A 24,980-nucleotide genomic window follows, 5' to 3' on the forward strand; every position below is an offset into this window, starting at 1 on the left:
TCAAGAAACTGAGGCTCAAGCCCACAGAGTGAGAAAAGGGCAGAGCCAGGTCTTTGGTCCTGGGGCCACAGCTATTGACCTCCAGGAACTTGCCAGACAGCGTCACCCTTGGAAAATGAAGACCACACAACGTTCCCCGCACCTGTGTTCATGCCAGTCCCCACCTACCTTTCCTTCTCCCTTTTCAGCCCACTCTCAGCTCAAGTAGCATGGGGAGGCCTCCCAGGGATCTCACCACCATCTGCACCTTTGGTCCCCCTCCCTTGATGCCCTAAAGTTCATTTCTAGGATACCTGTCCTCACGGCCATACCAATTAGGTGAGGGTGGCCACCTTTAATATGAGCCCATCTTGCAGATGGGAGAACTGTGGCTCTGTGAGTTAAGTCACTCAATTGTGAGTGACAGAGCCAGAATTTGGACCCAGAAATTTTGACTCCAGAACCTTCACTCTAGGAACTAGTGCCCCAGGGTATTTTTCCTCATCAAGTCCCTCCCCTGCTCTAATCCCTTCCCTGGCTCCCCATCACCCTCACCAGGGATCTCAAAAGGGCTGCACATCACATTGCCTTGGGGGCTTGTTAAACGTCCCCCTAGGTGCTTGTCAGTGGAGTCAGGGTTGCCAAAGGTGAGGCCAAGACATATGCATTTTAATGAATCCCTTCCTGTGGGAAGGCCCAATCCCTGACCCGGCTTTGGTGCATGAGGGGATATAGGGATGCCTGGGGAGCTTATGGGGGCGTCAGAGTCCCCTGTGGTGTGGGGATCAGGAAGGAGGAGGAGAGACGAGGCAGGCCAGAAACTAGGTAGCATTTTCCTCTCTTCCAGGAGGCTAGGCTGGGCAGTGGTTAAGACAATGGGTGTTAGGCGGGCTGGCTGGACTCCTGTGTGACATCCAGCAAGCTGCTTACCCTTGCTGAGCCTTGACTCCTTGAGTGTAAGAAGAGGAAATAATAACAGCACTGACCTCACTGGGTCTTTGTGATGACTAGATGTGCTCACATACAGCAGGTGCCTTGTGCACGGTATGTGTTCAATAAATGCTAGTGTTAGCTTTCTTTCCTCTTCCTTCAAACAAATGCCTTAAAAACATCGGGGATGCCCAGCACAGATGAGGCTGTGGAGTAGCAGCAGTGACCATGTGCAATGGCATAATGCTTGGGGGAACCGTAGCCATAGAGGGTATGGCTAAACATGCACATGCATGCTGTGCTCCAGCAATTCCGCTCCTTATTATTTACCCAAAAGAAATGAAGAATAAAAGCATATGCCCAAGCTGAGTGTGGTGGCTCACACCTATATTCCCAGCACTTTGGGAGGCTGAGGTGGGAGGATCACTTGAGGTCAGGAGTTCGAGACCAGCCTGGCCAACATAGCGAAACTCTGTCTCTATGAAAAATACAAAAATTAGCTGGGTGTGGCGGCATGTGCCTGTAATCCCAGCTACTTGGCAGGCTGAGGCGGGACAATCACTTGAGCCCAGGAGGAGGAGGTTGCAGTGAGCTGAGATCATACCACTGCACTCCAGCCTGGGTGACAGAGCGAGACTCTGTCTCAAAAAAGAAAAAAAATGTCCACAAACAAGAGTGTTCATAGCAGCTTCATTCATAATAGCCAACACCTGGAAAGCCCAGGCGCCTCTGGACACGAGAATGGATCAACACACTGTGGGGCTTCACACAGTGGAGTAGTACATAGCACAGAAGACCCAGTCACTGCCTCACACAACGGGAGCGAGAAAGCCGTGCACATACAGCACACTGCAATTGCACTTAGTGACCCCCAGGAACATGCTGGACTCAGCACTGGGTTAGCGGTCAGGACAGTGGTCACCCCCAGGTGGGCAGTGACCTGGAGGGGACACAAAGAGGGCTTTGAGAGGGCTCCATTTGTAAAATTTCACACTGTATACTTGTGATCCATGCCCCTTTTTGTGTACGTGGTTTAGATTTTAGTAAAAAGTTTATTTTTTAAAAAACTGTGGTGTGGTTGAGTAACCTGGCCCAGGGGCCTAAAGTCATCAGCATGAACGTTGTAGGGTGAGGATTTTAGAGATGATTGAGGTAAACAAGGCAAATGTCATCCTTCTTCTCCATCTCAGCAGGCAGAGGTTCAGGGCCCCACGTAGGAGACAGACCCACAGACTCACAGAGCCACAGACACAGTGACAGCTTGGCATGTCAAGAGGGGGGGTAGGGGGGTTTTCTGAGAGAGGAAGTCCAGGGGAATGTGGGGGCTCAGAGGTGAGTCACGATTCTGAGAGAGGAAGCCCAGGGGATGTGGGGCCTCAGGAGGTGGAATACGTCATGCGCATTTGGGGCTCATGAAGGCTTCCTAGAGGAAGGCGGGTGCCTGAGCTGCGTGCCTTCAGAGGATTATCAACGAAAGGCCAAAGTCTAGCTAAATCCATACAGTAGGTTCCAAGGGCCTCATCACACATTGTTGGGCCCCCTTTTCTGTTACTACCCCTCCAGTCACATGGGCCCCCACTGCGTTCCTGGAACACCATGCTAGGCCTTTGTGTGGGGGTCCCTCTTGTCAGCAGGCTCTTTCCAGACAGGGCCATCTGGACTCTCCCTATTCTACTTATTCGGATCAAAGTCCCCACTACTGGACTCACTATCGAGATGCAACCAACATTCCCTTCTGCCCAACGCCCACATATTGCAAAGGCACAACAAACTCACGAAATACCAACTACTCCCAAGCCCTTCCCTAGCAATTCTATTATGTCGTTAGACTTCTCCAACATTACTGCCTATTTTTTACTAGAGATGAGAGATACTGCACTGACTCGCCCAGAGGTGGAGTTGCCAGTGAGCGCGCAATCTTGGCTATGTAAGCTCCGCACCTCTAGGTTCAAGCGATTTCTATGCCTCAGCCCCTACCATGTAGAAAGGATGGGCCTCTCCCAACGCCGCTGCCACCAATCTATGGGCCTCGGCCATACACCAACACCCACATAAAGAAAAAACATCACATAACCATAAACCATTAACTAATATACCAATATAATAACACCTAGCTCATATAATACTCTTTTTTTTTTTTTTTTTTGAGAACAGCCAGTTTGGCACTGTTCACCCAGGCTGACACCAGCTCAGTGGTGCAGATCTTGGCTCACTGCAAGCTCCACCTCCGCAGGTTCAACCATTAAATCTCCCCCTGCCTCCAGCCCTCCTCCCCAAATAGCTACTACCACCACCATGCCCAGCTAATTTTTAGTATTTTAGTAGAGACGGAGTTTCACCATGTTGGTCAGTCTGGTCTCGAACTCCTGACCTTAGGTGATTCACCTGCCTTGGCCTCCCAAAGTGCTGGCATTACAGGCATGAGCCACCGCACCTGGCTAATTTTTATATTTTTAGTAGAGATGGGGTTTCACCATGTTGACCAGGCTGGTCTCAAACTCCCGACCTCAGGTGATCCACCTGCCTTGGCCTCCCAAAGTGCTGGGATTACAGGCGTGAGCCACTGCGCCCGGCCCCAACTTACTGTATTATGTGCTTATTTGTCCCTTTCAGAGCTGTGCTGTCCAACACGACAGCCAATAGCCACACAAGGCGATTGCCTGAAATGTGACAAGTCCAAATCTTGGTGTGCTGTAAGCAGATTTTGAAAACTTAGTATGAGAAAAAGAAAGCAAACCCATTCATAAGTTTCTGTTGGTTATATGTTAAAAGAGAATATTTTGGATCTGGTGGAGGTAAATAAACTAGATTATTATAATTAATTTCACCTGTTTCTTTTTACCTTTCAAAGAATATGGCTACTAGAAATTTTTAAATTGCATTGCATTTCCGCTAGTTGGCTCCTTCGGGCAGGGGAGTTTGTTTCTTTTATTTATAGCCATCTCCCCAGATCTAGCAGACAGTGGGTGCCTCACAAATGCCTGCAGTGGAGTGAATGAATGCGTGCATTTCTCGTTGCTGTCATCTGGACCAGCCTCGGAAAGGGGACAAACTCTGGAATTCTGGGGATACCGAGCCTTGGTAGGTGGGGGTGGAGTTGATGCCCCTCCCCCAAGTGTGCCCAGAGTCCCTGCCTCCAGGCCCACAGCCCTCTCCATGTGAGGCCTGGGGTGGGGGTGGCGGAGGGTAGAAGACCCAGCAGCTTTAGGTCCCTTCCTTCCCTCCCTAGGCCTTTGCTGGTTGAGGAAGGGGCGGGGTAGGCAGGGTGGATTCTGTGCCATTGGAATGGCTCTTGGGGAGCCTTGGAGGGAGCCCAAGAGATGGCTGAACGGGTAGGTGGCAGGGCCTCACACCTCACCCCTGGCTCTGAGGGAGGCGGCTGCCTGTGCAGTCCCCAAGCCTTCACTCCCACTCCTGGCCACCGACCCCAGTCCCCTTACTCTCCTCCAAGCAGGAAGGCTTAGCCCAGGCCCTCGGGGAAAACTGCAATTTGCTTCTGACATGACATGTTGATGGGTTTCTGGCGGCCGTGGCCCCTTTGTGTCCTCAGAGCCATGTGGGCATATAAGGGCCACCCCTCAGCTCGGGTGGGTGGAGGAAACTACAGGAGGCCGGGAACCCCCATCTGCCCCTTGTGGAGCTGCAGGAGCAAGGGTAAGACAGCTTGAGGCAGCCCTGGGCTCGTCCTGCTGCCCAGCCATTGACCCCACCACCTTCTGCCCTCCCGTATGACTGATGGGCACGGAAAGAACTCACCTGAGGAGGAACTCACCCTAGAAGGGTACCAAAAGGGTGGTTGAAGAGAAAAACCATGTTACAGATCTGGGGCCGAGAGAGAGGCAAAGACTTGTATACATTCATAGCCGGAGGGGTGGGCTGGGGATCCCTGTGTATGGAGAGAGTTCCAGGAGTGCCCATGTTTCTCCTGGCCAGTGACATGCTGCTGAATTTCTATCTGCTGCCTCCTCAGCAGGGACCCCCTTCTGACACACAACCATGCACAGAGGCCTTAGACAAGGTCCCTGCCTTCATGGAGTTTACAGGGAAGAGAAACGAGGACACAAACAGATGCAAAATTGCAAATGGAGATCAGCACCTTAAAATAAGTATTCTGGGTGATGTTTAGTGACAAATGGATTTCTTTAGACAAAGTGAAGGAGGGAGGCCTCTCCAGGGGCGCAATGTTTATCTGGAACCTGAATGATAAGGAGTCAGCCATGCAAAGAACAGGGGAGGAAACTTCCTAACAAGGAACCGCATGTGCAAAGGCCCTGGGGTGGGAAGGGGCCTGGCATGTTTAAGCTCAAGGAGGTCAAAGAGGCAGGCAGAGATTTTGTGGGTAACGGCAAGAAGCCTGGGTTTCAACCCAGGGCAGTGGGGAGCCACTGAAGGGTTTAAGCAGGAGTGATGGGTGGGCATAGATGGATATGTGATTGGCTGGGCAAATAGGGAACTCCTTAAAGATAAATCCCACTCTCTGAACTTAGCAGATTAGCCATGCCCCCACCTGCCACCCCATTCCCTTCTTCAACAAGATTTGGGGTGGAGGTGGGGGAAGGAGAAAGACAGGACATGTTAAGTCTAAGTGTAGGGTGTCCCCAGTCAGCTAGACCTTCTGAAACAGCCTCGTGAGCCAGTAGGAAGCAGGTCCTGGAAACAAAGCTCTCATCCTGCTGTCCTGAAGGGGAAGCCCCTCTGTCTATAGCTGTCACTCCAGACACCCGGCCAGGCTCACTGGGCCACTGAGGACTAAGACTTTTCTGTCAGATTGACTCAGGCTTGAATTCTGACTGTCTCCGATTAGTTCTGTGGCCTTGGTCTAGTCCCCTACCCCTTTGGGTCTCAGTTTTCCCATTCTGAGAAATGGAACCCAGTGAGGGAGAGGCTTGGAAAGTGCCTTGGAGATTTGAGTGCATTGGCAGCTGCACCGTGCCACCTGCGTGTTGGCCCTGCTTACATTTGGTAGGAGAAGGCTTTCCTGGGAGTGAAGCTGGATTTGGGCTGTGCCAGGTGGGCAGGGAGGAGGAAGGCTGACAATGGGAACAGAGAGGGGAAAGACTGGAGCAGGAGGAGGGTCTCAGAGTTCCTGCTTCTGTTCCTCACAGGCGTGCAGCCAGCCATGCTGGGCCTGTGGTCCCTGCTTCTGCTCTGGGGCCCGGCGACTCCATGCCAGGGGCTGCTAGAGACGGTGGGCATGCTCGCTCGGATTGACAAGGATGAACTCGGCAAAGGTGAGCCCCAGGTGGGCAGTCTGTGAGGGGGCTGCTGCAATGTTAACGACTCAATCTATGTGCTTAGAGCATCTGTTTTTTTTATTTTTTTATTTTTTTTTTATTTTATTATTTTTTATATATTTGAGACGGAAGTCATAGCTCTGGATTCGCCACACGGCTGGAGCTGCAAAGTTGGCGCATCCTCAGTCACTGCAAGGCTCGACAATCCCAGAGAGATATTACGCCATTTCCTGCCTCAGCCTCCTGGAGTAAGCTGACTACAGGCGCAACCGCCATCTCGCACGGGCTTAAGTTTTTGACTGTATTTTTTAAGTTAAGAGAACGGAGGATTCCACCAGTGTAGAACCAGGATCGGTCATCGATCTCCTGACCTACGTGGATCCACCCGTCTCGGCCTCCCAAAGTGCTGGGATTACAGGCTTGAGCCACCGCGCCCGGCCAGAGCATCTGTTTTAAGAGCAAATAAGAGCAGGCTGTAATTCCCAGCTGCTCAGATAGCACATTCTCCTGGGAGTAGCTGAGCAGGAGTGAAAGTTTCCCTTGCAGGCTGGAATGGGTGATGAATTCCCTCTTCTGGGAGGTGGACTGGGTGATATGGACTGAGGCTGTGTGGGGACTGCGTGTGGCTCAGGGACAGGGACAGGGTGAGGTTGAGGAGGTCGAGAGGAGGGCGCTAGCTGGGCCAGTGTCTGCCTCACATTACTAGGGTAGAGGAACTGTACTTGGCATTTGGTACTACAGAGCCCAGTGGCCCGTGGTGACAGTCTCAGGGATGGAGTAGATGGGTCGTGAGCAGGAAATGCTTCAGGGAGGCCCCTGGCCTGCCCCTACTTCTACAGGGCTGTTCCTCCATCCTGCCCTTCCCACAATCTGCACTGAGTCAGGCCTGGAGTGCCCAAGAGAGGAGCAGGGACCATCTCCTCCAGCTTGATTGAGCCCTGGTGGCTACAAGCTACCCCTTCTTTGCCCTCCCTTTCAGTGCTGCAGGGCAGTCCAGGATCAGGAGCCCAAGTTACACTATTGACCCCAACCCAATTTGCTGTGTGACTTTGGGCAAGTCTCTGCCCCTCTCTGAGCCTTAGTTTCCCCACTGGTAAAATGAAGGGATTGTCATGAGAGTTGCTCATTCATTCTCCAGACACTTACTGGATATCTCCCAGGTGCCAGGCAGGGAGGGTGGCCACAGGCCCTGTAGCGGGAGTAAGAGGCTGTTATGGCTTAGTGGGTTCCACCATTTGAGTGTAACCTCTGGGTTAATTCCATTTTAAAAAAGAAGCCAACTCAATCTCAGAGGAAGGAGGCAGCTGCCGTGGTCCTGGGGGTGAGGTTGCAGTTTCTAGTACCTTCCTATTTCCACTCTCTCTGCAGCCATCCAGAACTCACTGGTTGGGGGGCCCATTCTGCAGAATGTGCTGGGATCAGTCGCAGCTGTGAACCAGGGCCTCCTGGGCTCAGGAGGGCTGCTTGGAGGAGGCGGCTTGCTGGGCCATGGAGGGGTTTTTGGCACTGTCGAGGAGCTCTCTGGGTGAGTCCCAGCTGCTGCATGCCCTACAGGAAGACTTGGCTTTGTTTCCGGGAATTGAGAAGAGACTGACTCTTTTTATTTTGTCTGATAGGCAGTGAGGGTGGTGTGGGAGGGTCGTGATCCAGGTGTAAAAACGATGACTCTACTGCATGCCTGGCAGGACAAGAACAGCAGAAGGCCACTGTGGTTGAGGGTTCCAGCTCTGGGTCAACACTAGTTACTCACTGTGTGACCTTGGGCAAGTTGCTTAGTCTCTCTGGGCTAATCTAGCTATCTGCATGGCTCCCTTTCTCACCTCCTCCAGATGTCCGCTCAAAAGAGGTCTGCACTGATTAGCCCTTTCTTATCCCCACCACACATTTTACAGGTTTGTTTTATGTCTCCTTTGCTAGATTATAGGAGGGGTAGGATTTTTGTCTGACTTGTTCACCACTGTGTCCCTGGGATCATAAATTCCATTTTATGGATTTTTGAGCACAGTGGATGCTCAAAACGGTTTTTTTTTTTTTTTTTTTTTTTTTTTGAGACAGAGTCTTGCTTTGTTGCCCAGGCTGGAGTGCAGTGGTGTGATCTCAGCTCACTGCAACCTCCGCTTCCCAGGTTCAAGTGATTCTCCTGCCTCAGCCTCCTGAGTAGCGGGGATTACAGGCGCCCACCACCACGACTGGGTAATTTTTGTGGTTTTAGTAGAGATGGAGTTACACCATGTAGGCCAGGGTGGTCTTGAACTCCTGACTTCAGATGATCTGCCCGCCTCGGCCTCCCGAAGTGCTGGGATTACAGGTGTGAGCCACTGTGCCCAGGCACAAAAAGTGTTTTTGAATGAATGAATGAAGAGCATCACATTATAGCTAACATGTGCTAACTCAGTGACCACCTATTCAGGGTTTTCTGTGTGTCTAGCACTGTGCATTGTAAATGAATTAGCTCACTGAGTCCAAAGGTAGGACTGTTATGAACTGCATTTAACAGGTGAGGAGATAAGAGGCTCCCAGCAGTGAAGTGACCTGCCCAAGCTCACCCAGCTAGGGGAGGAGAGGGGAATGTGTCTGTGTGTTTCATCACAGCCCATCCTGCCTGGTCAAGTCCAGTGGAAACCAGTCTATGGCTGGTGGGCGAATTAGAGGAAGGTCAAACGACAAGGGCTCAGGAAAGGCTGAAGCCCAGCGTATGGGGAAGAGTCACTGGACAGGAGGCAATGGGGTGCTGGGAGCGGATGGGTGTTCACTTCCCTAAACGGAACATAATGTCCGGAAAGCGGGCTGGTAAATGCTTGAGCAAAATGTTGCTCAAGGCTCGCTGTGTGTCATTCTGTGGTAGGTGTTGTCAACGTCCCCATTTTACAGATGGGGAAACTGAGGCACAGCAGCACTGTGACTCACCCAAGCCCATCCAGTCAGTTAGTGGCAGAGCTGGGGTTTGAACCATCTGCCTTTTAGTGGCTGCAGTATTAGCAGCTACTCATGGGGTGGTTGCCAGGACAGTGAGTCAATCTGTGCCAAGCAGCTGAAAGAGAGCCGGGCACACAGTAAGTGCTGGATGGATATTATTATTATTATTATTGATACAATATTCACTCTCCCTCCCCTGTGAAATCTGCCTTCTCGGTGAGGCTGGAGTCTCAGACATGAACCTGGCATTGTTCATGCCTCGAAGAGCTTCTCATAGGTGGTGGAGTCTGCCAGTGAAGATCCCATGGGCTCAGGGCAGTGACGGAGGCAGCCCAGGCAGGGTGGGACAGGCGCTCAGAGGGCATCTGCCTAAGGCAGAAAACCAGGCTGGAAGGCTTCCTGGAGGAGTGCATGTGAACTGGGAGGAGTCAGCAAGCTGAAGAGGGATGCAGAGTGGAAGGAGGGTCAAGGGAATGGTGTTCCAGACAGAGGGAACAGCCTAGGCAAAGACCCAGAAGACAGAGTAATGACTCGTGAGGGGCCGTGTCTGAGAACCCACTTGGGTTGCATTTGTGAGTGTGCGGGGGTATAGTGGGGTGCAATGTCAAGGCCAGAAACCAAACCAGGGCTGAGACTGTGGGGATGGAGTGGGGAAAAGCTTTAATTCTTCAAGCCTCCAGCGGTGATGATGATAGGACATTTGTTGAGCACACACTGTACCAGATTCTGCACTCGAATTATCTCACTTGTCTTTGCAACACATCTACAAGGTAGGAACTAGTATTGCCCCACTTTACAGATAAGAAGACTGAGGCTCAGAGAGATTAAGTGATGGGCCAGGGGCTCACAGCTGGCTCTGTGGGTTTGAGGTGAGATAGGAAACACCACCAAGAGCCACTCTGGGCGCCGCCTGGTCTGGGATGGTGGAGGCACTGGGGGGTGTCTGGGAGCGGGCAGCCCTCTCCTTGACTCCCATCCCAGTCTGAAGACTGAGGAGCTCACGCTGCCGAAGGAGTCGCTGAAGCTGCTGCCGGGGTCTGGGGTGCAGCTGAACCTGCACACCAAAGTGGGCATGCATTGCCCTGGGTGAGTGCGTCCTGGGGACCTCTACCGTCCTGCTTCCACCCCCTGCCCTGTTGGAGACTCCTACTCTGCTGTCCCCCAACTCCCACCCCCTGTACCCCCCATTTCCTTTCACCCTATTTCCTCCGCAAGGGACTCCCAATCCTACTGTTTCCCCCCTGGATCCTATGCCATTGCCCTTCCCCAGGGACTTCCATTTCCCTCTTCCTCCAGACCCAGACCCCACTGCCCAGGCTCACCGGAGAGGGTGGGGGAAGAGGGCACAGGGAAGTGCAAAATGGGGTTGGGAGGCAGAGGCTGAGAAGGGGATGTGGTGCCTAGGGCACTGGCAGGGCCACCCTCAACCCGCCTCTGCTCAGGACACAGCCGACCCTGGTGGACGGGGCCAAGGGTTGGGCCTGGCTGCCTGGCCAAGCTCCCAGCGTCCTTTCTTGCAGCCCCCTTAGGGGCCTTCTGCAGCTGGCTGCGGAGGTGAACGTGATGTCGCGGGTGGCACTGGGTGTGAGCTCGCGGGGCACGCCCATCCTTATCCTCAAGCGCTGCAGCACGCTCCTGGGCCACATCAGCCTGTTCTCGGGGTGAGTCTGCAGGTTCCAGTCTGCAGGATCCTGTTTCAACCCGCTCCACAGACCGACAGATTGAGTCCCACCACCGACAGGGACTCCGGCTTAATCCATAGCTTGCTCCACCCACTCCTGGGCATTCCCCTATTCTGGTTCGCCGGATCCTGCCGTCCCCTCTCCTTCAGAGCGGGCCCAGGGTCTGCTGGGATCCCTCCATCTGCAGGATTTCAACCCCTGCTCTCAGCACATGAGAGGCCCAACTCTACCTCTGACTTGCTGTGTGACCCCAGGGAGACCCACTCCCCATCTCCCCATTCTGGGCCTTCATGTCCCCATCTGTATATGTGGAGCTGGATTTGATGACTCGGAAGGCGCTATGACATTATCTCTTCCCAGGGGCTGGCCAGATGGCCCTCCCTACACCTTGTTGAATCAGGTGGCCCTCCCCACACCTTGTTGAATCATCACAATTTTTTTTTTTTTTTTTTTGAGAAGGAGTCTCACTCTGTCACCCAGGCTGGAGTGCAGTGGTGCCATCTCGGCTCACTGCAACCTGTGCCTCCCAGGTTCATGCTATTCTTCTGCCTCAGCCTCCTGAGTAGCTGGGATTACAGGCACATGCCACCATGCTAATTTTTGTATTTTTAATAGAGATGGGGTTTCACTATGTTGGCCAGGCTGGTCTTGAACTCCTGACCTCAAGTGATCCACCTGCCTTAGCCTCATAAAGTGCTGGGATTACAGGTGTGAGCCACCATGCCTGGCCTCTGAATCATCACTTTCATGGGACCATGGAGGCCCAGAGGTCTCCTTGCCCAGGGTCACACGCACAGATCCAGCAGGGGTGGAGAGGGACTGCTCTCTGGCTAGGTCCAAGGCCTCTGTCAGCACTCTGAGCCAGCCCACAGCTGCCTCCCACTTGTGTCTACTGTTCTGTGTCCACCTTCCAGGCCCAATCCCAGCCCCTGCCCCATCTTTGTTGGGTAACTCTGAGCAGTGTGGGGGTCATCAGGCAGTTCTGCGTTAGCTACCAGGAACAGGGTAACCAGCTTGCTCCTGTCTCCACAAGGGCCCTAAGAAAGGGATTCCAGGCAAGGGCTTTGGGCTCCTTAAATTCCAGTGGTTCTGTCCTGCTCCTCCGGGATAGAGGGGGCCTGGGGAGGAGTGGAGCCCAGGACAGTGTTGGTGTCCTGTGGTTGGGGCTCTGTGGTTGCCACCCTGCACCCCCATGGTCTCCAAACAGACTGAGCCCATCTACATGCACTTATCCTCAGGCGTCATTCATTCATTCATTTATTAATCTAACAAATACTTGTTGAACCCCCACTCTGGGAGCTCAATAACAATCATTGTCCTAGGCCTAAGTGACTCTTGTTTACAAATATTAGAGGGACAAAGGAGACAGACATTTGTCAAGCACAGATTGTACACCAGCCACATACACACTCCCATGTAACCCTGGCAGCAGCAACTCTCTAAGATGGGCACTGTATAGTTGGGGAAAATGAAGCCATTCCCTGGGTCTCCTGGGGAGGTGGAGCCAGGATTTAACTCAGGTCTCCAAAGCCTCAGCCAACCCCATCCCCAAGAGAAGAGACAGGAGAAATCCAGAGCCCCTAGTGTCCCCCCGACCCTGTCATCCAAGTGGAACCATCCACCTGGCAGCCGCACCCACACGTGTCTCCCTCTGCTCAGACTGCTGCCCACGCCACTCTTTGGAGTCGTGGAACAGATGCTTTTCAAGGTGTTTCCGGGACTGGTGAGTGTAGGGGCTGTGGGCCAGCATGCCCTCTCCCTGGACTGGGCCTCTTTCTCCCCCAGTTTTGGGTAAAGTTGGGCACCAGGCGGGATTAGGCTGTACTTCCCTTCCACACCCACCAGGTAATCCCATCCGGGCCTGTTGACCGGCCTCCCTGGCGCGCCTGCTAGTCTGGGGGTGGATGACACGATCCTTTCAGATCCTCAAGCCCAAGTGTGTGGCTCCAGGTGGCCTGGGTCCCCTGCTCCCAAATCGGAGGCTCCTTCTTACCCCCTGCTCTGTTTCTGCCATTTGTATTAGTACTTACTTTATGTTTTTCTTTAAATTAGCTTGAAATGAAAATTGAATCACTTGATGGTTTTAAACTGAGCCCTGTGCTTGGCAATCATGTCTAGAAAAACATGTACCTATATTCATACGCCATATATAAACATATTAAGATTAAAGGATGTCTGTCCATGGCCTGCTCCAGACCATCCTGGCTTCCACACTCGAGAGAGCTGGTCTGGCCCAAGCCCCATATCACCGAGGGAGAGGGGAGGGCCACATAGACAGCAAAGGGCAGTCAGGCCTCCTGACCCCACCACCTGGCTGGCTCTCCCTGTGCGTTCTTGTGAACGCCGGTGGGGGCGGCAGAGGAATGGGAGCCTGGGGTTGGCAAAACTGCCCTGGGCTTTAGGAAGCCAGCTTAGAAAAAAAGCTTAGCAGGAGGAGGGGCCCCTAGGCAGGACCGTGTCAGGCAGGTTTCCACCAGGGCATGAGGGTGCATTTCAATTGCAGCCCCTAACTTAGTCTCTGGGGCAGCTGGCCAGCAGCTGGGTTTTGTGTGACACAAAGAGGTTTTGAAAATGAGCATTCATTGCCAACATTCAGCATTGAAGATTTCTCGTAACAGTCCAGATTTCTGGCTTCTATTGTGCAATCAGTCACCCTGGCTGCCTGATACCTCCCTCCTGTAAGTGGGAAGTACCTCTGGTACCTCCCATCTGGTGCTCAGAGGGTTTGCTTTCTCCACCCCCAGCAGAGTCCCTCTCGTCTCCTCTCATTTCTGTGACTTGCCTGACCTCAGAAGTCCTGGAGTTTGGGGCCCCCACTTGACATGCAACAGCCCTCTTTTGTTTCTCTGAAAACAGCTGTGACCTTGGACAGGTCACCTTCTTCTCTGGCCTCAGCTGGAGGATGAAGGGGCTGGAATGGTCCTCTCTGAGGCTCCCACTCCAGTGGGCTATGGGACTCAGGTTCTGTGATTCCCAGACTCGGATTCTGCAAGTCAAACCACTTGCTCCCTGTTCTCCTAGCACAGGGGTTAGGAATGAACACATGGTGATATGCTGGATGGACACCCCAGATCCAGGCCTGACTCTCTGGGTGGAGGCGAGGAGTGCCCTGCTGTGGGGTCTTGATCCTAGGCTTCCCAGTGCCCACACAGGATGGCAGGGATGGCCTGTGACTTTATGGGGAACCAAAGCCACTTTTGCCTCCTCAGGTGAAGGCCTAGTCCGCATGCCCAAACCAGCCTCTGAAATGTGTCTCCCATGGTCCCCCAGCCACCTTTGAGGGTTTTCTGATGGGGCTCTTGTAACCAAGGAAAGACAGCTTGGGGGCCCACTCAACCCTCTGACACCTCAAGCTCCAGCCCCTCCCCTGCCTCCCACCTGCGTGTCTCCTGTCTGTCTCTGCCTTCTGCCTTGCCTTGGTCCCCAGCACCACATAGCACCAGATAGCAAAGCATTTAAAGAACATGCAGCTGTCCTCACAGCAAGCTCCTTTGCGCTGTAACATCCGTCTCTCTGACACAGCTGTGCCCCATGGTGGACAGTGTGCTGGGCGTGGTGAATGAGCTCCTGGGGGCTGTGCTGGGTAAGTTAGGGCACAACGCCCTCCTCTTTGCCCCTTCTACCCCTCTCTGTACGACCCCAATGGGGTAGGGTACTAAGGGGAGCCGGAAGGGGCAGGATCTCGGGGTCCTTCAGTTCCTCCTCACACTGACAGGCTGCCCCTTTGAGGAGCCTCATGGAGGAGGCCTGGGCTGAGGCCGCCTAGCAGGGACTGCAGACCCAGAACCATCGGTTCGCTCTATGTTGGGTGCTGCAGACCAACATTTATTGAGCACCTAGTGTGTGCTTGGCACTGTCAGAAACAGGGGGAAGATATGATGACTACCTGATCAGACTAGACGACCGAGGCCCAGAGAGCTCAAGTAAGGAACCCAAGGCCCTGCAGCCCCAGCAGACCCCAGTCTCTCTGTGCCTCATGGAGACACAAGTGCCTTTGGTGTTCATAAAATGGGTTTGGGAAAATATAAAAAGGCACAACCAGGAAAAGAATAGAAAACTTGGGGCCGGTATGTCTCTGTAGGTGGTGTTATGTAAGAGAGGCAGGGTAGCAGTGTGTTAGTGGCACCAACTCTGGAAAACAGGAATCTTGGTTTTGAACGCTGTGACTGTGTGGCCTTGGCCTGGTGACTTCCCCTGTCTGAGCCTCAATTCCACATCTGTAAAATGGGGATGAAGTCGCGGCCAAGTGAATGCTTAGCAGAGTGCTAGGCACTCAGCAGACATCAGTAAATGGAAATAGGGGCTATTAGGATTGGGAACCGGGTTTATGGGGTCGTTCTCGCCCCTCCCTTTCCTGTGCAGGCCTGGTGCCCCTTGGGCTCTTGGGTCCCTGGAATTCTCTCTGGCCACACTGCCTCTCATCTCCAACCAGTACATAGAACTGGACATCAACGTGAGTAACCAGAGGGGCCTCTCCTGCTGCTGGGGGAGGTCGGGTCCAGACGGGTGGGTGAGCACCTCAAGACGCTCCTCGGCTCTGTTTCCTGCCCCTGCAGCCTATCGTGAAGAGTGTAGCTGGTGACATCATTGACTTCCCCAAGTCCCCTGCCCCAGCCAAGGTGCCCCCCAAGGAGGACCACACATCCCAGGTGACAGTGCCACTGTACCTCTTCAACACCATGTTTGGACTCCTGCAGACCAATGGTGCCCTCAACGTGGACATCACCCCTGAGCTGGTGAGTGTGGCGCCTGGGGGATGGGATGGGGGGGTCCCTGCCCTGCTGTGCCTTGGCATTGCTAGTGCTGACCTACGCACTGATCAGCCTTGCTGAGCCCTCTTCTCTATAATAAAAGGGACTTGAACACGTTTAGAGTGTGTACACTGCTGTTGTCCACTCCTGTACTTAGGCAAGACATTGCTAATCGATCGTGGTCCTCTACCTGGTTAAACCTGACTGGGACCTCTGAATCCTTCTCAACTTGGGACTCCAGGAGGTCACTTTCAATTGGTCAGGACTGGCATATGGAATGAAGCCCACTTTCCATCCCTGTATCAGATGAGCCTTTCTAGAGTCTAAGCACTAAAGTGTGAACCACTAACATTTCCACTGCTTTCTCAAGAGCAGATTTGAGTGGGAGAAAAGAAAACTAGGCAGGGTGGCTCATGCCTGTAATCCCAGCACTTCCGGAGGCTGATGGGGGGAGGATCACTTGAGCCCAGGAGACACCCCATCTCTGCAAAAAATACAGATATTAGCCAGGCATGGTGGTGCATGCCTGTGGTCCCAGTTACTTGCAAGGCTGAGGTTGGAGGATCACGTGAGCCTGGGAGGTCAAGGCTGAAGTGAACTGTGATTGTGCCAATGAATTCCAGCCTGGGTCACAGAATGAGACCTTGTCTCAGAAAGAAAAAAAAAGAAGAAAGAAAGAAAGAGAGAAAGAAGAAAGGAAGGAAGAAGGAAGGAAGGAAGGAAGGAAGGAAGGAAGGAAGGAAGGAAAGAAAGAAAGAAAGAAAGAAAGAAAGAAAGAAAGAAAGAAAGAAAGAAAGAAAGAAAGAAAGAAGGAAGGAAAAAACTAGGGTTGGATTGTACCAAGAGTTACCCGAACTTTTGTTCTGCAGCTTCTAGTACCTCCCAACTTCCATTCTGTCCATTCTGGCCCCTCTCACATCCTGGAAAGCCCAGACCCCAGAGGCCCCACCCAGAGGCATTTATTTTGGTCTCAGCCTGGGCTCCCCACCTGTAGCTCAGGCCCAAGGAAGCAGGGGTTGGTCACTCACTTCTTGCAAGTGGGTCCAGACAGCACTCTGAAGGCCTCTGGGAGGCTGGAATAGGACCCTGAGCTGGGGGGAAGGTGTCTTCTAGCTGGGGGATGGGGGGAGTCATAGCCGGGAAGAGACTCTGAGTGTAAGAACGTGCCTATCTGAGCGGCCTGCGGACGTGGGTGTGTGTATAGGAGCATTGGGTGTGTACGTATGAGCATCATGGCAAGAGATAGGAGTGTCAGAGGCCTCGTCCTGGTGCTGTGTGTATGCTTATCCTGTGTGAACAGGGTTGTTCTGAGAAGTGAGCATGTGTAGTTCGGGGCGGGGAGGTCTCAAACATCAGGGACCCTGGAGGCTGGACCATCATCAATTAGCAGCCTGATGGGACTGTAGTGAACTGGGGGCCCTGTGCCCCATTTCTCAGGCAATTGCCACTCAGCTGATGCAAGGAGAGGGGGTACAGTGTGACCAGATTTTCCAACTCTTTAGCCAGAAACTGAAAAATTTACATACGACTTCCTGATTTATAAATACTAGAGACAAATTCATAGTTTTTGGAAATACTATTTGGGTAAAAGGCAAAAAGATCTGGGGTCAGATCTCTGGGTCTTTAGATTATGAGCCCTGGCAGAGTGAGTAAAAGGTTCTGAAGTTAGCCTGCCCGTGTTCAAATCCTGGTGTCACCACTTACCAATTGTGTGACCCTTGGCAAGAGCCTCAGTGTCTCCATCTGTTAAATGGAGGCAATGACAGCACTCACCTCTTTGAGCTGTTGTAAAGGTGAAATGAGAAAGGCGTGCAGAGCCCCTAGCATCTGCCTAGCATGCAGTAAGTGCTCAGAAATCGCTAGCTGTTAGAACAAACTTGAGTGCTTATAGTGATATGTGTATGAAATTGACAGGGTGGGGGGGAAGAGTGGTGAACAAAACTGCTCTGTGTGTGCCGAGGGATTCCTGTTCTGTCTCTGTGCTCACCAACTTTCTCTCCCATTGGGGGTCCAGGTTCCCAGCAATGTCCCACTGACAACTACAGACCTGGCAGCTTTGCTCCCTGAGGTGAGTGACCCTCTCATGAGTTTTGATCATTGTAGCTTTTTCCTGATGACCATGAATGGGTCCAGAATCTTTCTCAATACAGCTCTCCAGGCAACTGCAATTGAACAGTTGAGTCCAAATTCACACTAATGTGAATGACTAACACAGCATCCTTTCCTGATGGCAGATTTTGTTTAGAGAGTAAAGGATTAGTGTTTGACTGTCCCAGAAATCAACTGGGCATTTATCCTGTGGAAATTGTTTCTGTAGCACACAAGGGCCAAATTCTTTTCAGGTTACTGAGCTCCCTTCCTCCAATTGGCTTACTTCATCCTGACCTTAGTCTTCAATGTCCCCAGAAAAAAGACTCAGGGCACTGGTCTTGGAAAGGAAAGAAAATGGAGAGGGTCAGGTAGGTCTCCCTAGTGGACATGAATACATGACTTCAAGGTCTGGCCTCAGCTTTCGCATCCTTCAATTGGGGCTGGACCAGCCGCTTTCCAGCTGTGAGAACTGGAATTTGTACTGAAGTTAAAATGTCTACTACAAGGTCCTTACATAACAGCAGATTCTGAAACAGGTTGGAAAGAGGCCTAGGGGGCCTGGGCTCTCACCAGAGAGGATGAAAATGGAAGCTGGGTTTGGGGGCACAGAGGACAAACCCTGTGAGTCCTTGAAGGTGGTGATTCAAAGCAGTAAGGTGGTGATTCAAAGCAGTCTGGATGAATGAGGTGGGGGCCTCGGCTTTCCAGAGTCCCTTGGCTAAAGGGCATAGGAGCCTCATGGAAGGGATGTGATTGGAGTCAGACATTCAGAAGAACCTGCAGAGAGCAGGAGTGGAGAGGGACATGGGGCAGGCAAAGATGGCTGGGGCAGGGGTATCCAGATGTAGCAAGTGGGGCCTGCCCCTCCAGGGGAGGGCTAGTCTCTGGAGGCTGAATCCTTTGGCCTCCATTTGCTGGCCTTGCATCTTCAGAGCCCCATGTGGCTTCAGATTCTGTGGCACGTGAGGGTGGAATGAGGCCATTCCTGGTCCTGATGATCCTGCCACTTGGGGATTCTGGGCTTGAGGAAGCCTAGACTCAAATTCCAGCAGGTAAGCGTCCCAAGGGACGTAATTATGTGTTCTAAGCTTCTGTGGTTCTGTAATTTCCTTAGTTTCATGACGTTGCAATCGTGAGACTCAGAATTTCTTGATTGTGTGACTCATTTAGGCAGTCAGCGAATATCCGCTGAGCACCTACTATGTAACAGGCCCTGCAGTGGAACACGGGCATACCTGCAGCTGGGGCTGCACAGAAGGCAAACAGTGAAAGGAAACAAAAGCTTCTGCACTTGAGGGGTTGCCATTCTGCTGGAGATGACAGACAGTGCACAAATAAACAAAAACAGAAACAGTGTCAGAAGGTAGAAGAGCATGGAGTGGTGAAGGTGGCTTAGGAGTGCTGGCTGGTGCTTTTAGACAGGGTGCTCTGCAAGGCCTCACTGAGGAGGTAACATTTGATTGAAGGAGGTGAGTGAGGGAACTTTGCAGTTCTCTGGGAAGATATTTCCAGGCAGAGGGAGCAGCAAGTGCAAAGGCCCTGGGGCCTGCCAGGAGCATCTCTGGCAGCTGGAGGAGCAGCCACGTGGCCAGTGAGTCTGGAGGGAGAATGCAGGGAGGGGAGCAGGTGAAGTGGAGAGGCGGGGGAGGGGAGATGGACACAGACCCTGCGGCCTCAGGGAGGATTCTGACTCTGCGTGAGATAGGAAGTCTGATTTGGCAGTCCTGCAGGTTGGTGTCTCCACCCCTGAGGGTAGCCTCATGGGGGCTGAGACCAGGCCTGCGTTGTTCAGGCTGTAACCTCATTGCCCAGCACATTGCCCGGTGTCTGGTAGGTGCTCAGTGAGTGTTTGCTGACTGACTGACTGACTGACTGTAGTCCTGGGGCATCTAAGTTCTGCCCCTGCATTTCTCTAGGCCCTGGGGAAGCTGCCCCTGCACCAGCACCTCCTGCTGTCCCTGCGGGTGAAGGAAGCTCCCACAGTCACACTCAACAACAAGAAGGCCTTGGTCTCCCTCCCAGCCAACATCCATGTGCTGTTCTATGTCCCTCAGGGGACCCCTGAATCCCTCTTCGAGCTGAACTCGGTGAGTGGTCAAGGGGTGGGTGGGGGCCTGGCATTGGGGTTCCGAATGGGGCTGACCGTCTCCAGGACTGTGGAGGTGCCGCCCCCCTGATTTCAGGGTGGGAGCCCCACATAGCCCAGCACAGGAAGGCCCCCCAACAACCATTGTCATCATCTGGGCTGAGCCCCAAGACCCTGCCTCAGTTCCTGCCTGCTCCCTCCTGTCATGTCTGCCTGGGCCTGTTTGGGCTGCCCACGCTTCTTCTTGGGGGTCTCAGGCATTGCTCCCCATCTCCCCAGCCTCTCTCTGCCCAGCTATCTCCCTGATGGCGCTCCAGCTTCCTCTGACCCTCCCGCTCCAGTCGGCTTCCTCCACCGCACCTCTGCACACATCTGGACGGAGGCAGGCCCCTCCCGGGACCCTCTGCCCTGGCTCCCCATGGCCAAACACTTGAGCCTAACATTCATTGTCCTCCTGTCCCATCCTCGCCTTGCCCATTCTTGCCCCCTAAGCCTCAGCTACTCAAGTCTACCAGGTCCTCCGTCTCTGGTTTGTCTGTGCTGGGTCCACCACCTGGAGTGCCATTTCCCCCTTCCCTCCACTAGCTCCTCATCTTTCATGATTCAGCTGCTATCTCACTGGAGAGGCCTTCCCTCACCGCACAGCAGGCGTGCTTGAGGGGCTCTCCAAGCCCCTGCAGCCCCAGAGCTTCCTCTCCTACAATACCAATTGCCCTCAGTTTTAATACTGTGGTTCTCTGCTGTTTAAGAGAACAGCAAAACCTTCAAATTACCTCCTCAGAGCTGAGCACGGACCGTGACACACAGTAGGGCCTTAGTAAGGTTAGTAGACCGAACAGATGGATGGAGGCAGACCTGTCTTCAAGTTCCTTCTGCCGATTGGGGGTGACCTCTGCCTGCTTTGCAGGTCATGACTCTGTGTGCCCAGCTGACTCCCTTGGCTACCAAGCTGCACGTCTCCCTGTGCCTGGAATGGTAACGTGGGATCCTGGGGGCAGGATCTTGCTCTTGTCTTTAGGAACAAGACTTAGGGGCTGGCAGGATCCTCCTCCCATTTCTTGAGCATCAGTGAAGTTCCAGGTGTTTTCCCAGCATCCTCCTTGCCTTCAGCACCTGCCAGGGAGGAGACAGTGTTAGTCCATGTTATAGACAAGGAATCGGGGGCTCAGAGCAGCAGGCTCAAGAGTGGGCTTCTTCCACGGCACCCCTTGTTGCTGAAAACCTGCCTCTGGGAGATAAAGCTGCTGCCAGGATGTGGAGTCCAAACTCCTGAGTTATCAGCCCCAGAGGCTAACCAAGAGACAACCGGCCTTGGTTGTCAGGAAGTGTGTTGTTATTCATGCGGACTTGTTAGTTCTCTACTCTCCTCAGCCCCGCGGTAACTAGGCACCCATCATGATAATCACAATGACCAAGATGTTGGTCCTTCATCTACATGCACAGTGCTTTACAGTTTGCAAAGCACCATCTACACACACAGTACTTTATAGTTTGCAAAGCACTGTGCTGGCCAAGGCTCACACGGCAGGCTGTCCCTAGAGCAGGTCTGCATCTGGGCCTCAGTGATGTCACCATGGCGGGGCCCTGGCCTGTCTGTCCCTCCCCTGGCAGTAGGGACTTTCCTGGAGATTGCTGAGACCTGGTGTCCTGTACCACAGGCACCCAGTGCTCCTCTGACTCCATCTTAGCGCCCCCACAACAGGCTACTGCTGCCCCCGCCTTCCATTGTTGCCCCATTGCCGACTTTGACGGAGGGCCTTGCCTGCTGCCTGGGTGCACCTCCGTTCTTGATGGCAGTTCACGCGTCCGCCTTTTAGGAAGTAGAGATGGCCCTGAATCTGCACTTGGGCCGGATATGATCCATCAGTGAGTTGCTGCCTTGAGTGGGCACCTGCTGTTTGCAAGACACTCTGTGTCCAGTGCTCAGTCTGGGGGAGGGCTACTCCTCTGAAGGGTTCAGCCACCTGCCCAGGGTCAAATAGCCGGGAGTCAGATAAAGGCGCCAAGGCCAGAGATGGTGGTCATGATGCCTCAGAAGGGAGGTTAGGTCCCTTTGGGTCCATTTTACTGGTGGGAAAACTGAGTCTCTGAGCCAAGGCTGGATAGAGGCAGAGTGTTGGGCCTGTAACTCTGTTTCCTGATCCTAAGAGCTATGGTGGGGCAGGCTGGGGGTGGGACAGGGGTGGTTGGGGGTAGCGGGGGCCCCAGCATCTCTCTTCTCTCCACCAGGCTCGGTGTCAAGGTGGTCTCCTCCTTTACCCATGCCTTTGACGTAAGTTCCTGGAAGGGTGAGGGGCTTGGAGGTGGTGAGAGTCTTCAGGTGTGGTGTGGAAAGGGGGTGGCCATGAGTCATGGGCCATATGGCTGAGCTGACCTCAGGATTGGGCTCTGCCCCAATAAGCCAGAGTGGGCAAATATCAGGGCGTGTGTGTGTGTGTTGTGGGGGGTGGGGGCAGTGGGGAGAGAGAGAGAGAAACAGTGATCATCTTAGGAAAGTGAGTCTCATGATCTTCCACGGTCTCAGAACCTCACAAAGTTGTGGACATCTAGAACCTCACGAAGTTGTGGGCATCTAGAACCTCACAAAGTTGTGGACATCTAGAACCTCACAAGGGTCCATCATTCTGGAACTGCACCCAAGTAATAAGTTTCCCAAACTCAGAAAATTCCATTTCAGAGGTCACAGAGCCTCGAGGTTCCTGCTTCTTACAGAGTTCTGAGGTTCTGGAATTTCACCATGGGCTCAGTTTCTAGAACATTCTCGGAGTCCCTAAACTGACAGGAATCTAAGGTCAGAGCCCACAGACTGGAGCTGGGCACATTTCCTTCTCTCTTTCTTAGGCACTGCCCACCTCCAGGCCCCACAGACTCCTACAGGAAAGCACTTCTTCCAAGCTCATGGGGCCTGGGGTGAAGCCAGCCTAAATCACAGAATCTTTTCGGGATCACTGGTGGACAGCCTGGGCCACCCCCAAGTGCCCTGTGCCTGCCAGGAGCTGTGGCCTCAGGCTTGGGGGAGGCTGAGGCAGCTGGGTCCCCGGGTTTCTCTCTCTGGGAAGGGGGTGCTGCTGCCTGCAAAGCCACACCCCAGAACACCACCTGCACCACCCTGTGTGTTCTGTTGCAGGAATCGCGTTTAGAAGAATGGCTCAGCCATGTGGTCCGGGTAGTGTATGCACCAAAGCTTAACGGTATGGCAGCTTTTGCTCTCTTGGACACATGGAGTGTCCAAATTTGGGATTGTCTAGTCTGCTGCCTCTCTTTATGCTTCTGATGGGGGCACTGAGGCCAGAGAGAGGTCGATCCTCATTTGCAAGATGCAGATACTGAGGCACCAATTTTTCCATTTAAATAACATTGATTAGCACCTACATCATGCCAGCCTATGGGCTTCAAAGCTGATCTGACCTCAGTCCTGCCTTAAGCTCCCACAGTCTCGTAGGAAATAATCATATAAACAAAAGATTAGAATATAGATGACCCAGAATGTGTAAGGGATTGATGAAGCCTTTAGGAGGCTGGATACAGGGGCACCACTGACACAACACAGAATAGGGACATTTTTGTTTGGGTGTAGGAGGATAAGTAGGAGTTTGCCAATAAGAAGCTGATTCCCTGAGAAGAGAACTGGCTGGCTAGTGAAAGTGATGGAATAGGGTCAGCAGGGTCCAAGAGTCCCTAGAGTCCAAGACCTCCCCACCAACATACCTTTGTTTTCAACGATTCTCTCTTCACAGTGGCCCTGGATGTTGGAATTCCCCTGCCTAAGGTTCTTAACATCAGTTTTTCCAATTCAGTTCTGGAGGTCATAGAGGTGAGTCTTCTCTGCAGATATGGTGCAGATGGGCCTTAAGCTTGTCTCTGGAAAGCCCTACTTGAAACTCATGAGGGGAGTGCTTTGCTTCATCCTCTTGTCTGTCCCTGACGCATTTTCTAAATTTCTCAGTGAGTTACAAATTACCTAACTTAGGAGTGGCAAATATATGACGTGTGTGCTACCACTCCTCCATTACTTGCCCATGGCAGGCATCATCAATCAATCACGGAGTTCTTTCCCATTGGATTCAGACACATGTCTGGCCTCTAGAATGGAACCTAAGATTTACTCACAGAATCACAGTTCCCCTGGTCCAACAGCAACAAATACATATGCTGTCTCTCCCTTATCTTGTGTCTGCAGCAGATATGACCAATGGATCATGACATTTTTTCTTGTGGAATATTGATATGGCCTCACAATCCTTTTCAAACCAGCACAACTCTGGGTGGTGGAATAGCTCTAGGAGGGGAGCAGAGCAGAGAGTTCTGTACCCATTTCTCAGATGAGGACCAAGGCTGAACTAGGTCAGATTTCTGGCCCAAGATCACACAGTAAATTAATAGCAGAAATGGCACTTAAACTTGAGTCTATTAAGTCCTCAAGTCAGAGCCTGTCCCACACTGGATGTCATTTGTTCATATTAATTTATTCATTTAATGAGTGCTTGCTGTGTTCCAGGTACAGAACCAATCCCAGGGCAGGGGGGTAAAGATGGCTGCAGGGATGGAGCATTGCAGAGACTCAGGGGCGTAACCAAGAGTGGTTCTTCCTTACAGAATGCTGTTGTGCTGACCGTAGCATCCTGAGGCTGAGACATGGCCACCAGCCCTCCCTGTTGACTACTAGAGACCACCTGTCCACTCTGCGTCAATTTCCCTCCCAGTCTCTAGCTGGTGTTGGTGACAGTAAAAATGCCCTCTGGCCCTGCAGCACTACTCCAAGTTTGGGGTAGAAACTGCCTGGGTAATCATAGAACTGCCTCAGAGAGAGCTCTGGGACCTCAGTATCAAGCCCTGAGCTTTCAATAAATGACTCCTCTATCTCGGTATCTCCTGGCTGGTTTATTCCCCAGTCACACAGGACTTGCCTTGGCCTTTGCCTCCAGTGCCCTCCTTAGCTCCAGGTAGGAGCTTCTAGGAGGTGAGGGGACTCAGGGCCTTCACATTGTAGCTCTGAGTCCCTAACTGACCTTGTTGGCCTGGACAGCCCCTGTGTCCTGTTCTGCCCTCCTCTCTGTGCCTTCCCTCCCGCCTCTATCTCTCTCTTTCTAAATGCTTTTACCTTTCTCTCTCTCTCTTTCTGAGTCTGCGTTTTTCTCTGTTTCTGACTTTGGGATGCTTATCAGAAGTGACATCGGAGCTGAATTTTGAAGGGAGAATAGGAGCTTTCCAGGGAGAAGAGGCACTAGCACCCCAGGAAGCAAGGATGAGTGAGACTTGTTCTTGCCCTGTGGTGTGTCGGGGGTGGGGGGGTCCCTACTGGCTGCACATC

At 52.8% G+C, this 24,980-nt stretch overlaps 1 protein-coding gene across 1 annotated transcript; it reads left to right on the forward strand.

Annotated features, from left to right (window-relative positions):
* The first annotated feature begins 1,137 nt into the window (after nucleotides 1-1,137).
* Nucleotides 1,138-24,462, forward strand: BPIFB3 (BPI fold containing family B member 3). Its single transcript, XM_017884090.1, is given in 17 exon segments — nucleotides 1,138-1,180; nucleotides 6,015-6,140; nucleotides 7,512-7,668; nucleotides 10,041-10,145; nucleotides 10,580-10,720; nucleotides 12,401-12,464; nucleotides 14,264-14,324; nucleotides 15,104-15,118; nucleotides 15,121-15,194; nucleotides 15,298-15,477; nucleotides 17,507-17,560; nucleotides 19,500-19,670; nucleotides 20,577-20,644; nucleotides 21,899-21,941; nucleotides 22,797-22,860; nucleotides 23,407-23,483; nucleotides 24,266-24,462. Coding segments are annotated over 17 exon segments (1,473 nt in total). The 3' UTR covers nucleotides 24,296-24,462.
* The last annotated feature ends 518 nt before the right edge of the window (nucleotides 24,463-24,980 follow it).

Source organism: Rhinopithecus bieti, unplaced genomic scaffold (genome assembly GCF_001698545.2).
Source record: "Rhinopithecus bieti isolate Rb0 unplaced genomic scaffold, ASM169854v2 scaffold_14455, whole genome shotgun sequence".
Classification (NCBI taxonomy): domain Eukaryota; kingdom Metazoa; phylum Chordata; class Mammalia; order Primates; family Cercopithecidae; genus Rhinopithecus; species Rhinopithecus bieti.